This window comes from Micropterus dolomieu, linkage group LG02 (assembly GCF_021292245.1).
Source record: "Micropterus dolomieu isolate WLL.071019.BEF.003 ecotype Adirondacks linkage group LG02, ASM2129224v1, whole genome shotgun sequence".
In the NCBI taxonomy this organism is placed as follows: domain Eukaryota; kingdom Metazoa; phylum Chordata; class Actinopteri; order Centrarchiformes; family Centrarchidae; genus Micropterus; species Micropterus dolomieu.
In genome coordinates this window covers 28873222-28888550 of record NC_060151.1, presented here as the reverse complement: position 1 = coordinate 28888550, position 15329 = coordinate 28873222, and the positions used below count along the sequence as shown (strand labels likewise).

Genomic DNA, 15329 nt, shown 5'->3' with positions numbered 1-15329 from the left:
CTTGGATAAAACATCTTAAATGTCTTTTTAACTGGAACAAAAATACATCTTTAATTTGATTAAAAAGATCTACATGAAACTACCACAGTTAATGCATTAACTGTTTTATTAAACTACTTGCTCATGGGAATGTTGAACGCCACATTTTCAAAAATCCGCATTGAACTGAAGAGTGAAACTGTGACAAAGAGACACAGAGTGACAGACTCTCTCTCTCTCTCTCTCTCTCTCTCTCTTACCGTGCGTTGTCTCTGCCGTGAGATTTGATGAAGTTCATGTTGCGGTACTTGGACAGGAAAGCCACCAGCTGTTCATTGGTCCTGACGGGAGACAGCAGTTGCCAAATCAACAACTCAGACAATCAGCTGCAGTTCACAGAAACACACCTCCTGCATCCCACTTCAAACTCTGACTAGACTTGTATGTCACTTTACTAATCTATAGAGCAAGTATCATGTTTTTAAGCCACGATAGCTGAGATCCACCACTTCCAGAGTGAAATATCTCAACAACTATTGGCTGGATCGATTTGACATTTTTGTGCAGACATTCATGGTTTCCAGAGGATGAATCGTAATGACTCTGGTGAGCCTCTGACTTTTCCTCTAGCGCCGCAGGGAGGTTCACAAGGTTGTTTTTTAGGGAAATATCTCAACAGCTATCAGGAGGACTGGTATGAAAATTGGTCACAGTCATCAAGTCCAAATTTCAGTTTGTCCAATACTTTTATATATGAGCTAATCCTAATTAAATGTAGGAAGTCCATTCGCAGCATTACATTTATGACGCTTTTATCCAAAGCGACTTACAATTGCTATACATGTCAGAGGTCGCACGCCTCTGGAGCAACGAGGGGTTAAGTGTCTTGCTCACATTGGTGGATGCGTCACCTGGGTCTCTCACACCAAAGGCATGTGTCTTATTCACTGCACCATCACCCAACCTCATTTGTTGTCCACATTTACCTTCGTAATTTAAATTGCTCAAACAGTTTGTGCTTTTAAACTCATCTGGTAGTATCTTAACGTGTCGTCATCTGTTTGGCCACGAGAGAGAAAAACATACCACCAAAACAAAAAACAGACTCACGCACATTCCCAATAAAATGTGTTTTTTAAAAAGTGTTTAAGGCAGGATGTCTCAGCAGGATGCAATTAATTATTTGAATGAACTGACTGGTTCTTTTAAACAATGCAAAACAATCTTCCATTAAGGGGAAGTAAAGTGACTCCATCTAACTCTGTTTGGGACAGCTGGGCCCGTTTATTTAGCTTCCTCTTCCAGCTGAGAGAAGACGGCTAAGCTGCAGTGTGTGGCCTGAAGCGGAGGCAGCGCGCTCAAACAGCCTGGTGTTGTCCTGATGAGTAGACAGGACAGCAGACAGACGGGTCGCTTTGATTACGTTTGATTATAGTCGTTAAGGCGAACCACAGGCGTGCATGTGTGCGTTTGTGGGCATGTTTGCGTTCATCAATAACTCAGACACACTTAAATCTAACTAAAGGCTTGTCTACGACTGGTCATATATCACAAAGATGCTCATCATCTAGGATTTTTTTAATGCAAATTATGATCTTGATCAAGTAGTCAAAGCTGCATTTAGACTTTGCAATGTACTAAAACAATGGTTTGAAATACACTTCTTTGCTTTCTTGCAGCAGTGTTTCCCACAGGATTTTAAAAGACTATGGTGGGTGGGCCTTGGACCCTCCCATCAAGGAAAACTTTGTACATTTTAAGGTTAAATTAATTAATTTGGTGCAAAATTAGGAGGTTATCTATGAAGAACTTTGTACACTTGTAAATAATGTTGTGCTCTAATAAACTATTTCAACATTAACCCATTGTAGAGCTATAAATGGTGGTGAAACAGCAACAAAAGTCATTTATTTAATGTTTTTCCAAAAAGCCCAAATCAAAGAATAGAAGATAGAATAAGTCATTTCCCTAAAATTTTATTGTTTTTATTAAATTTTATTGGACACATGTAATAAGTTTTATACTTTCTGTGAATATAATCCAATTAATCTTATTTCCATGCTGTATAGACACCTTATTTTGAAAACTGGGCGTTGTGTGTATCCTCGCGCTAAATTCATTAAGTTCAACAAGTTTATAAATAATGCTGCATGTGGTTCTTGTATGGCGTAACATGAAGACTTCAACATGAAGAAGAAGTGGCGGGCCGCCATGGTCTCGTTAATTAGCCTTTGTCATTAACAAGCCTCATGTTCTGTCTCTTTTCTGCAACTTTATTATAGATACTACTGAAGGAGAAAGTCAGCAGAGCAGACACATACAGGGAGAGAGGGACAGAAAGAGGCGGGGCAAGCCGCTGTGTTTGCAGCCGAGGTGAAGGTGAGAGTGAGGAAAAGAGAACTGAAGGGAACGGGAGGTGATTCAAGTATCCTAGGCTTGTGAATAAACACTAAAATAAGGTGGGGAATGAAGTAGAATTAAATTGGTGAAATAAGAAATAAGTTACGTAGGTTAATAGAAATACAGACGGCTTCAATTACCCGCTCCTCCGGGCTGCATGTCGAAGTGTCCTTGGGCAAGATACTGAACCCCGAATTGGTTGGCTGATCCACCAGTGTATGAATGTTAGTTTCTGTTTGAGCACTTAGGCTCAGTGTATGAATGTGTGTGAATGGTGAATGCAGATGTAGTGTAAAAGCGCTTTGAGTGGTCGAAAAGACTAGAAAGGCGCTATACAAATACAGAGCATTTACATTTGACTGCGAAACCAAACACCGAAAACTGACCCGAGTAACTTCCTGGAATCACATTAACTGCACCCAGCCAAAAAATAGTCTGGCACATACTGTAAAACTTCAATTAATAGCCCAGGCTTTAAATCACTGAACTCACCCTGCCTGTATTTGGGACAGATCTTTAATTCTTTGACCATGCCTGCAAATCTGAATGAATTCTACTTTGTTGCTCATTATTTCTGTAAAATTAACTAAACGATTGTGGAGAATCTTACCGATCTAAAATATCCATCCAAATATCCATGATCTAAGCAGCTTTATAACCTTTACACCCAGAACAAACAACACACGTGTGTACATTTACAGCTGAGGATTGCGGCTTAGTTTTGATAGCGTTCAACTCAACCATGGTTTCAGTTAAATGCTAAAGTTCTTTTTGTAAAGTGCTGTTGCGTTAGGCCACATCAGTTTCGTTTTACGGGGGACGGAGTGTAACATTACAGAGTTGTTGTTTTCTTTTAGCTTGAAATAATCCCATTCTTTGGACCTTCGTCGTCCCTCGCTATTTTCTCTCTCTTCCTCTACTTTGCGAACAGCGGCATCATAATCACGTCGTGTTCACACAGCGTAAGTGCGACAGTAATAAATGCCCGTGTGAAACAGTGCGCTATGTAGTTATTTGAATTGACCGAAGCGTCAAATTAATAGATTTAATCAATTAATTGTTTCAGCCCTAAACCTTTATAACTTCTATAAAACCAGACCAGGCTTCTAATTGAGACGTGTTGCTACACCAGGCCAGTAAAAAGGGACAGGCGTCTAATTGGGACTAGCCCCATAAAATCGCAACATGCCCCTTTCCACACAAGATATAACGTGTTAAACATCTTCAGATGAAATGTTGGTGTATCATGCTACACACAGACAGAGCCAGGTTAGCCATTTCCTCCTGTAACTTCATAGTAACTGTACTTGTGTGACAGTGGTACCAATCTTCTCATTTGAATATCGGCAGGAAAGCAAATATTAGCTTTAAATTTCCTATATTCATCTGTGTCTGCAGGCTTCATCACGCGTGTGAATTGAGCCACATGTTTATCAGAGTGCAGCTCACTGCGTCTGCTTTTAGGTAAAATTATGATTTTTCCCCCCCGTCTTATATCTAAACCATAAGAGGAACAAAACTCGATACTATGGCCACTAGTTATATCAATAGGATTGGTTGATTTTCTGTCATCTGTCTGACCCTTTTGAACTGTGCTCTGATATCAGTTTAATATTTAAAAAGTTTATATGACCTTCACTTGACAGTTATGGAAAACACACACACACACACACACACACACACACACACTCTCTCCATTGACTGACACTCTGTGCATTCATGATGTCACAGCTATTGATGGTGCGGTGCTAATGCTGTGGCTGCGCTATGGATTTTAGCTGGAAGGGTGTTCAAACAGTCTCTCTGACGGGAGGACAGAAGAGCATGCGTCAGTGTTTGTGTTCTTGTATTTCTATCCTTATGAGGAGCCCTCGCAAGAATAGAAAGATGAGGAACTTTTTTTCCTGCAGGCATTTTGTCAGTCTTCAAAGAGGAAGTTTAATGTTAGCACTTTTAAAGATAAACATGAGTCATTAGCAAAAGAGGCCAGTTTAGGATCATCACAGTTTCAAGCTGCCAGAGGAAGATAAACGCTCTGAACAAACCCCAGTTTAAAACCAGTTACTATAACTAAGCTACTTAATTAGAAGAAACCCCTAAGCAGACCCAAAATATCCAGTGCACACCTGCCTATTGTGTATATTAAGTATGAAAGACATGAAGTAGCTCTGCAGAATCAAATAGACGTTCACAACTGAGAGTTTCACCTTGTTTTCACTTCCAAATAATTTGGTTTAGATAATTGGGTTAAACTAGGAATTTGTTTAAATCCTGACCTCAGCTTTAAAGCTGCCCAAGGGTGTAACCACATTCCCAGAGTTTAAATGATTAGCTGAGTAACCGAATTACAGAAAATTCATTGGCCCTATTTTGATAATTAGTTGTTTGTTTAGGTAACTTTTTAAGCAAGATCGCAAAACATTCTCTGGTTTTAGCTTCTCTAGCGTGAAAACAAATCACTGTAAATTGAATATCTTTGTACAAAACAAGACAGAGTAAGAAGACTTTAGGTATTTGTCAATATTTTCTGTAATTATATAGACATAATGATTATTAGATTAGAAAATAATCTGCAGATTAAATTAATTATTTAAAAAATCATTAGTTGCAGTTCTTTCTTTACTTATATTTATTTATTTTTTGAGTGTCTTGTGACTTTTTTCCCCCCCTCACTATCCCTTGCTGCTGTAACATTGTTAATTTTCCTGTTGTGGGATTTTGAATTGTATTTATTTACTAATGGTTCTAACAAAAACTGAATTTCCAAAGTCAGCTCACATGTAGTCCTCCATCCAACACTGCTGGCTATCTGGTAAAAAACACAAACATCTGGACCTCATCCTGCTTAAGGAATCTCTTAACACCTCTCAACAAACCTCTTTATTGAACCTCTCCAGCTTCACAGCTGCAGCTACAGCACAATGTGTGAATCATCAGTCAATATCACCACGGATCACAGCCAAGCTCCTTCCTCAACAATACAGATCCCCTCAAATCCCCAAGCAGCAAAACAGCCATTAAAGGGCTCTGCTTCAAAGCCATAGACTCCCAGTCCGTTTGGAGTCGATGCACTTGAGGTCTATTGGCCACGTAACCTGATCCATAAGACCTTAAACAAACCAAACAAGGCTCGGAGCGCTGCGAGGCCACTGGTTAGTGGACATAAGCTGCCACAGTGCTTTAACAGATCAATGAGCTGTGTGTTCGGTAGGAACTTGACTTGATGGGCAAATCTCCTACAGCCTTCTACATGGATACAAAACGGGGAACAATTGAGGGATTTTCAACCAAACCTTTATGGATCAAGAGGCTGTTTCAGTGAGAACGTTACTGTCTTTTGGCTTTTAGTCTTTTTGTTTAAGCAAAAATAGAAAACCTGATAAGGGCCATGGTTGTGAAGTCCTCAGAGTTTCAAACTGTTATCCTAAAAAAGTAAATGTAATCCAATTAGGTGCCCCCACTCTCTCACCTGATGGGGTAGTCTGCAGCGCTGAGGTTGATGAAGAAGTCCCAGGACCAGTCGGACATTTTGAGAAGGTCTTCCATGCTGCGCAGGTACATGGTGAGCAGGCTGGCCCCGCCCCAGATGGTGGACATCCGCCAGGGAGTGACCCGGACGTTGGGATACTGGTCGGCCAGAGACAGGACATCTGTGTGGAGGTAGTTTGACCTCTGAGGAGGGTGGACAACAAGAATGAAGGTTACAGCATGCTTTTATTTTCTAAGCACTTTTAAAAGCAAGGCATTAAGAAATATCTCGATATCAACTCTGAATCACATGATTCTCCCCGTCAAGTGAAAATACTGCTAGTACTACCAGTCCCACTGAGAGCTAACAGCCCAATCGGCAGCTCTGGATTAGCCTGGTCCCAAATATGCAAATCATCCTCCACATCTTCAGATTTTTCAACTTGTCATGTCTTTTTCAGTGTAAGCGGGAGCACTTAGCCGAAGTGGTTGAGAACAAACTTAAACCAGTTTGTTTGCATGTTTTGCAGTTACTAACACAGTCAGTAATCTCACCTGGTCCACGTGGATGTAGTAGTAGTGCGACGTGTGGTAGATGGCTTTGAAGAGACGCCTGAATTGACGCGAGGCTCGGCCGTGGACGACCAGGACGAAGGCGATCCGTACAGGCACGAGCTGGGCAGCATCTGAAGGGTTCTCGTCCCATTGTACGTTCACATTAGCCTTACCTGGACAAAGAAGACAAAGACGTCAGCTTACAAAACAAACAGCATTTTATTTTTTTACATGGCTGTTAACGTGATTTCACTTTAATGAGGCCTTCATGTCCTGTTGGGAATGTGGTTTATGTCAGCACTCAGTTGGTGAGGAAATATTTGTTTCTGAGCTTTCCTGAATGCTAACATGGATATATTTGCCGTCTAGGCCTGAAATGACTAACTGATTAGTGGATAAACAGAAAATTAATTGGCAACCGTTTAAAAATCGCATCATTTTCAACAATATTCTTCATTCATTCAAGGACCTTTCTTTGTTTTTTATGATGATAGAAAAATGTATATTTTGGTCAGTTGGTCATACAAAAATAAGCAATCTGAAGAAAGTGCATATAACAATCATGAAATGAATCGGATACTGTAAATAATCGCTAAACCTACTAAGTAGGACTAAATATTCAAAGTCCAACTGTGGTTTGTGATATATTTATTTAAACACAAGCAACTTTCAGAACACATTGCCAGTGTGTGATCACACATCTGAAAATAGAGACGCTGGTTTCTTGGTCTAAAGAGCGGGTTGTGAGACAGCGTCACTGTCAACCCTCCGGGCCTCCATCTTCACTTCCGTGTTTCCTGGAAATACTCTGCATCTGTGGCTGGCTGAGCTAAATCTGCCACTTGTATATACAAACCCTCCGACGGCCTAATGCCTCTCCATCATCACGCTCAATCTAAAGATGGTGCAGGGTGAGGCCTGCGTGGCCTAATTAGTGACCTTCCTGGGCTGCGTTGCATGTTGGGAATGGAGTTCGAGGAGAAATAACTGTAATCAGGCGGCTCAGTCGAGCACTGCTGTACAGACAGAGGGAGGCAGGGGGAGTGATGTCGTGCAGCAAAACTTTCAACTTCCCTCTTGTTCTCTCTAAACGACTGAGCACATGTCAGTCAAACTCAGACGTCAAGAAAACCAAATTATCTGTCACTGCTGCTCCAGCTTGGCTTCAGTCTGTGAATATAATGACTAGCGTCTCATCAAGGCAGCCTGTAATCATATAGATTAAACCTCAAAACGGCCCAGGGTGGTTCCGAGAGCACGACTACAAGTAAATCATTAGTCAGCCATTCCAAAAATAAGACTACAAACTGCTTGTTTAATTAGGGTGTAATTACATGATGGATGAGTATCATCTTTCTGGTGAGTAGCCTCGTTGTGTCCATTCATGCTTTAAGTCGCTGAAAATAGAGCTGGCAACGAACGGGATGCCGCGTCGTGGCACTGGCACGTGCCGAGTTAAAAATGGTGTCACAAAGGATAAATTTGGAAAATATGAAACCTCTTGTTGCAACCTGCCACTTCAATGCTGCCGTCTGTTCACCCAATTTCTACGCTTTCAGTCTGCCATCCTTTCATTTGTTGACAGGCTCAATCACTGGGTATGTTCAAATTCGGGGATAAATCAGTCCTTAAATCACAGGTTAATACATTTAAACTATGTACAATAATACTGTGTGCTCATACTGTGGACCACACCAATAAGTAGAGCCTACTTTAACTTGGAAATATGCTGCACCAGTCCCTGTACAATTGCAGCCTTTAAAAAAAAAAAATATATATATAAAAGACATCTATTTTGTCTGACATCTTTCTGTAATATTTTGAAGACTAGTCACGACCGTTAGATAGACATTGCGTACCGAATACTGACAACGATGGGTCGTACCATCACAGCAAGCAGCAGAAGCTACATGAAATAAAAACGCGTTGTAGACTTTATTTTCCAGGAGAATGATGAGTACTGATGTTGGGCTTGAGTAATGTCTGATCTAAATGGAAATGTTTTACATTTTTTTAGGGGTCCAACAATCATTTGTATTGGATTTTATTATTATTATTATTTATTATAATTAATTTGTATTATAATGAATGAAAAATTGATTTATTGATGAATCATTTGGTCTTCTGTTAAAAAATAGTGGAAAATGCCTATGAAAGTTTCCTAAAGTCCAAGCTCACAGACTACTGCAGAAAATATTTAGTGGACTGTCACACAAAAATATACGAGAGAAATCCTCCTCCAGCTAGCTGAAAGACACGCCGTACAGGACTGTATGCAATTGATTATGTTAGTACGGAAGCCCTAAGCGGCCATCAATTCATATTTTTATTTTATCTCGTCGTCATGGGATAACGAACCATAACTGAATACAGGGGTCGGCATGTGCATTTCTTTGTGATAATTTTCGTGTCAATTTGCTGAGTCAGCATTTAGCTCAGTTGGTAGAGCACAGGACTTGCAGGTTCGACCCCCGCTCTGCAAAGATCTTTTATTCTTATAAAATGGATGAAGCGGATGAATTTCTTCTGCCTGGGAATGATGGGGAAATGAAAAGTCCATAGTTTGATGAATGTGGACCAATCGCCGGGATGCGCACACTCCAGCATGTGATTAATTAAGCATGTGAATCAGTCATCTTCTTAACAACTTTGTTGAAGAGGAATATGAAAAAGATTTTTTTGTTTTTTAAACTCATCTTCTGTGAGGATTGAACTCACAATCTTACAACTACACGAGTCATGTACCTTACTCACTGAGCTAATCAGTGACACTAAACCACCTTGAAATTACCATTAACAAACGTTCTTGCCAAACCCTGTGTTGTACTGTTGTTTTGTTATCGAGATCACGAGAAAATTATCTCGTTATCACGGGAAAACGGAGTAAAATAAAGATATGAATCGATGGCCGCTTAGGGCTTCCGTAGGGTAGGAAGGGGGACCAAATCTTTTCCCAGTGGACAGTCCTCAAGATTTAGAAAAGACTCCTTACTCCCTGATCATTTTTAAAACAGCTGTAAGAAAACAACATACAAGTAGGAGTTTAGTTGTAAATACAAGTAAATAATGTTGTTGTTGTCTGGACTAACAAAGTTAAAAATAAATAGCAAGGAATTGTTTTTTCATAACACAGGAAATGCTTGTCATACAGTGCAGAGTCGGTATCTGTAACTGGAGACACATTGTACACTTTATATTTTAGCATCTAACAATAGTCCAATATCCAACAAGTTTAGATTTTTAATTAATCGTTATTTATCATTAACTTATAATTCATCTTCGTTTGTGTCAGCTGGTCTCACCTTCTATGGGGCAGTAGCGAGGCACCTTCTCAGGCATCAGCGTGCTCTCTTTGTGTTTGCAGTAGACCTCTACGATCTGCTGCCGACACTCGCGGCTCTTGGCTCTGGACAGAGCCGAAATGGCTTCCTTCCCGCTGATCTCGCACTGCGGCTGCTCCTTCCTCGGCTCCAAACCACGTGGCACCTGGGAGGCCGACCTCTTTTCCCAGTAGATCGGTGGATTGGACCCCTGGGCGGGCGGTGAGACGGTTGGCACCTGCGGGTGGGGTTGACTGATTTGGGTGCGGTTGTGATTGTAGCCCATCCCTCTTGGTTGGACGGGAGGGTGCTTTAATACCTCATTGGCGGATTTTCCCAGCATGCTCTGTGCTTGGGCCTTGTCCAGCTTGTGCTTGGGCACTCGTTGGCGTTGAGATCGAGCGCCAAGGTTGCTGTTGCTGTCGATGGTGTCAAAGTCTTTAGGGACCGAGTTCTCATTGTTGTTGCTGTCCAGCTTCTCTTTAGGCCGGTGGGAATGGTAGACGTCCTGTGAGAGAGAAGACAACATTTGTATAAAACCATGATAATGAGTTCCTTAACCTCTTCACACAGAAAAGATAACTGGTGATCACAACTGCTGATCAAACATCTGGTCTCATATGTAGACTTCAGGAAATTGAAAAGGAAAACGTTTTTTTCCAACAGAATTAATGACATTCCCAACAGCCTTAGCTGTACTTTGCATTTAGTTCTACCAGAGACGTTAAAATGGAGACAGGGCACTTAAACTGCAAGTAATACAAGTTAGGGCTGCAACTAACGATTACTTTCATTAACGACTAATCTGCCGATTATGGTCACGATTAATCGACTAATTGTTTGGTTTATAAAATGTCAAGAAATTCTGAAAAATGCTCATGACAATTTTCCAGAGCACAAAGTGACGTCTTCAAATTGCTTCTTTGGTCCAACCAACAGTCCAAAATCCAAAGACTCTTCATTTACTATCATAAATTACAAAAATAGCAGCAGTTTCTCACATTTAAGAAGATGTAACCAGCTAGTTTTTCACATTTTAGCTTTAAACGACTGAAACAACGAATCGATTATCAAAATAGTTGCTCTTCCGACCGAGTCATTGATTAATCGTTGCAGCTCTATTGGGAAAGCCTGTAACACCAAAGATGGTGGATCGTTGGCTTTTAAGAGCCAAGCCGGGAAACTTATTAAGTCAATCGTGTGGTTTTACTGTCAGGGTCTACTACGCTTGCATAGTAGAAGTATAACGGGTGGGAAAAACACTTTTTAAACCTTATTTTGGGGCAAAGTCATCTAACGTTTTAAGCCTTTTTTTTTTAAAAATCAGATTTAACTGGTGGTTTTATTCATGCTGGTTTTATGTCTTTTATGTCTCTCTCCACATTTATTTAAATATGGGTCTGATCTTGTTAGTCTGAAATAACCGTCCGGGGGCGTGGCCAAGATGGTTGCCGAGTGGCGGGACTTGCCTATAAGGACTTTGGCGCTACTAAACAAACATAAGCATGCAAACACACTAAACTAAGGTGGTGAACATAGCAAACATTGAACCTACAAAACATCCACATGTTGGTTTTGCCATTGTAAGCTTGTTAGCATGCTCCACTGTGCCTCAGAACAATCTCACAGAATCACTAGCATGGCTGTGGATTTAACATAAGTTTAATGCTAATCAAATACTTCCTGCTGCTGCTTCACATTAAAAGCTTCCCACATGTAAACCTCTTGGAGGGGTTTATTGTGAAGCTGCTGCAGAAAGAATCTGTTGACATTGTTACAGAGGTTACGGGCCAACTCCTACACCCTGGTTAAAAATGGTCTGGAACCATATTTGTGATGTCGGGTTAGCTAGGAGGCGTGGTGTAGGAAGAATTAGCCACAGAGTGGGTGGATGGAAATAGATCAAATAACAGAGAAGATGATTGAGAAAATATTAAAACTGCCTGCATACAAGTGCATGCATAATATCTGTGTGTGGAGTGGACTGGATGATTGTCCTTCACAGGGACAACTGAGGCTGAATGTTTGGAATGCAGCTCCACCTTCTCGAGAAGGAAAATGACAGGACAGGAGTCGAATCAGTACTTTCATATTAACCACTGAATATGTGAAAGGGGTCATTCATAGTGACAACACAGAGTTCTCACCAAGCCTGTAGTTCCCTCTCTCAGCTCATTGTTTTGGTTTTATGGCTTTATGCTCTCATCAGCCGTGTTTCCAGCTGTTTTCAACAAACACACTGATAACGCTCACACAGTACACTACCTGCCCAGCAGCACACAGCAGACAGACACAGTCAGAGACTTGCTGGTAAAGAAAGTAGAACATCTAGCAGCTGAAGAGCCTGATATTTTTCCTCAGGAGTTGTTAGAGACCAAAAACAGAGCTTAAAGAGAGTGAATACTGGACTCGTCAGGTGGACACAGCTCTAAATGAATGATTAAAATGAAGTTAAAATGTAAAATGTTTCTGTGTCTGCTGGATGTGTAAATAGCAAACTATGTGCCAGAGACGGGGACTCGAGTTTGAGACTCGGACTCGAGTCGCCCTTAAGTCGCACACACAGTGACTTTAGACTCGACTTGAGACTCGTCCTCAAACGATTTCAGACTTGACTCGGACTCGAGGTGCGGGACTTGTGAACAATGTTTATTTTTAGGAAACGTCTGATGAGCTTTATTCCCCTCCCCTCCGTTATAACCTACCTACGTAACACAACTACGTATCTGCTGCGCACGGCCACACGTGCCGAAAAGTGATTGCCGGGAGCACAGGCGGTATGTTAAAGCTGTATCGCCCCAATCTCTCGTGAAAATTATCCCATTATCACGGGAAAACAGAGGCCGTTTAGGGCTTTTGTAATTATCCTTATGACTCTACATTATTTTATTTGCTGTTTTCCAACCAATCCAGTCCTTTTTACCTGTTAAAATACATTTAAATTGCCAATAAAACCCATAATATGCAGTATTTCACTTGTCAGAAAGTGACTGCAGCCTCTACTTATTGACTGAAAGGTCCCTGAAAAGTCCATTCCAGTCCTATATTGTAGTTCTGTGACTCCTGTATGACAGCTTTGCATGATTCGGAGTTAAAAAAAATAATTCTCTGTCTTATACTGACTCTTCATGTAGGCCTTCATTTCAGCCTCTGTCTGAAACAAGCTGTAGATGCTCTTTAAGACCCCCCCCTCTCAAAGCCCACTGCTCTGTTTGGCACCGTATTACGTAGAACGCAGCCGTCGGTAGAAATGCTGTCGGCCTCTTGTCCAGCTGTGCAGAGTTCTGCAAATCTGGGCAGGTAGCCTTCATCATCTGTTCTGTGGAATTATACATTCAGCTCTTAAAGGTCCTTTTCAGATACTTTGCTCTGCACACTGATCAAACGCGATTATCACCGCATATTTTTGCAGAATACTACTTCTACTGAGTATAATAAAATATTAACAACTCTAAACGTTCATAAACATACTTCTAATCATTTATCACCATTAATGAACCCCACAAATGACAGAGCTTTTAAAAGCATCATTTGGAGGTGCATGCAATTCTCGGCAGGCAGGCAAAACTCTGCATAACATGGAGACATGGCTGCTGGCAACTTGGCCGTTTGAAACACATTTCTGAGGAACTCTCTCCAGTTTTCTAAGATTAATGAGGTCCATACGGCTGGTTTTGTTTCTGGTTTGGAACCCATACGTCTTGTTTATTACAGCCATGTGTAACGTCAACTACTGACGTAACGACGCTCGCCCTAGCCTGGTTTATTTGCTCCAAACCAGCTGATGGAAACGCACATATTTTGCAATTTCTTTTTTTCCCCCTTTTTTGCAACATTTCAAAAGTATGCTTAAAATTCGCATGACAATTGGATGGAAACATGGCTTTAACAGCAATTTAGCTGAAATCATCATGATTGGTTGTTGAGTTGAAGGACAGCCAAAGTAAGCCATAAAAACCCATGGGCACTAGCGTTGGTCGCAGTGCATCTCTTAGGGTGTCGGGGAGTGAGGTTAACTCACCGCACAGCCTCGCTGGCTTCCGTCACACTCGCACAGCAAATCAGTAAATGCAGTTTAATGTTTTCATGTTAGTTTCTTATGATAAAACCAACAGTTTTTATTATATATGTTTGCATCCTCCTTTCGCTGAAGGCAAGAAATCAAGAGGATCACCATTCAATCACCTGAAAATCTAATACCACAAGAAGACCATAACCACCGTAACCCTTATTCACATCATCACCAAACCTAACAGGCTCCCGTGGACGCAATAAGATTAAACAAGACGCTTTATTCAGAACTGTGCAGATGGATAATCTACAGTATATTTACTCGTGCAGGTAAGTGATCAAATTCACTTTCTCTTTCCAGGGAAGAAAAACAAAGAGGTGAAGAGACACAAGAAGGAAAAAAGGGGGGGAAGGAAATGATTTCCTGAGCTGAAATGACCTTTGACGACTGCGACACAGGCAGCTGTGGCCTTGAACTCCCAGAGTCAAGTGGTGATCTACATGACAAGCCGCATCACCTCGATGGGCATTTTGATCCCACAGAACGCCCTCTACCTGCCTTTTCCAGGGATAAAGTGTGAGTTTCTGTGTGTGTGTGTCGGAGTGCCTGTGGGAAGGGAGTAATATCAGCTCTTGCCACCTGCTCCTCAGACAACCTTTCATTATCTCTTCTGTAATATCAGCGCAGAGGAATGTGTGCGTGCGTGTGTGTGTGTGTGTGTGTGTGTGTGTGTGTGTGTGTGTGTGTGTGTGTGTGTGTGTGTGTGTGTGTGTGTGTGTGTGTGTGTGTGTATATATAGAGACAGTGAATATTTCCTGCTTTGCTGCTATCATTGAAGAGTAAGAGTGCAGAGGAAACCAGTGACCAACTCCACTGACTAAAAGAACACTGAGAATATATCTATTCTTAATAGTTAAAAATGTAAAGTTTGTCCTGGGGGTGGAGCTAAGGGAAATACTTTCAGTAGGTTTCCATTATTTTGTTATTATCTTTTCTCTGTCTGAAAGATACATCCCAAAGACCAAGCTGACTTTTATTTTATAACATTTATTTTATAACATATAACATTTTATAACATTTATTTTCTTGTCTGGCCAACAGTCCAAAGCCAAATATATTCATTTTACTATCAAACATAATTAACATAACAAGCCTTAATCCAGATGAGAGAACCTACCTATGAGTTTATAAAAATGTTGTAAAAGCTCATTTACACTCATCTCACTGCAATGAGATTTACCCGCAGCCGCAAGTGTTCGATGGACTTTTTTTTTCCCTCCACGTATTTTGCCTTTGAAGCAGCAAGAGGAGGATCAACACTCACATCACTCAAAGGTCTTTTCTAAAAGTGTTTTATTGAGACAGACAGGATGAGAAAGGGGGGGATGACGTGCAGCAAAGATTCTCGGCCTGAATCAAACTGAGAACGTTGCAATTACATGTTGTCTGAACCACTAGGCCATCCGGACGCCCCGGGGACTCATAATCATTTAGTCTGTACTTTGATTTACAGGTGACAATGTGTAATTATATTTGTCTTCGACAAGATTCTTGACTTAAACATAAAGTATATATAGGTAATATGTAATTTAAGT

General features: G+C 41.0%; 1 protein-coding gene across 2 annotated transcripts in view; it reads right to left on the bottom strand.

Moving 5' to 3' along the window:
• LOC123961631 (xylosyltransferase 1-like) overlaps window positions 1–15329 on the bottom strand; it is a 46957-nt gene that overhangs the window by 18703 nt on the left and 12925 nt on the right. Inside the window, exons 2-6 of one of the 2 annotated variants that reach the window (XM_046037161.1) lie at window positions 10042–10230; window positions 9705–9960; window positions 6403–6575; window positions 5849–6051; window positions 240–320 (exon numbers count right to left, since the gene is read on the bottom strand). In XM_046037161.1, coding sequence (XP_045893117.1) covers window positions 240–320; window positions 5849–6051; window positions 6403–6575; window positions 9705–9960; window positions 10042–10230 — 902 coding nt within the window. Of the gene's footprint in view, window positions 1–239; window positions 321–5848; window positions 6052–6402; window positions 6576–9704; window positions 10231–15329 lie in introns of both variants that reach the window. The other variant, XM_046037153.1, reaches the window with a different exon arrangement.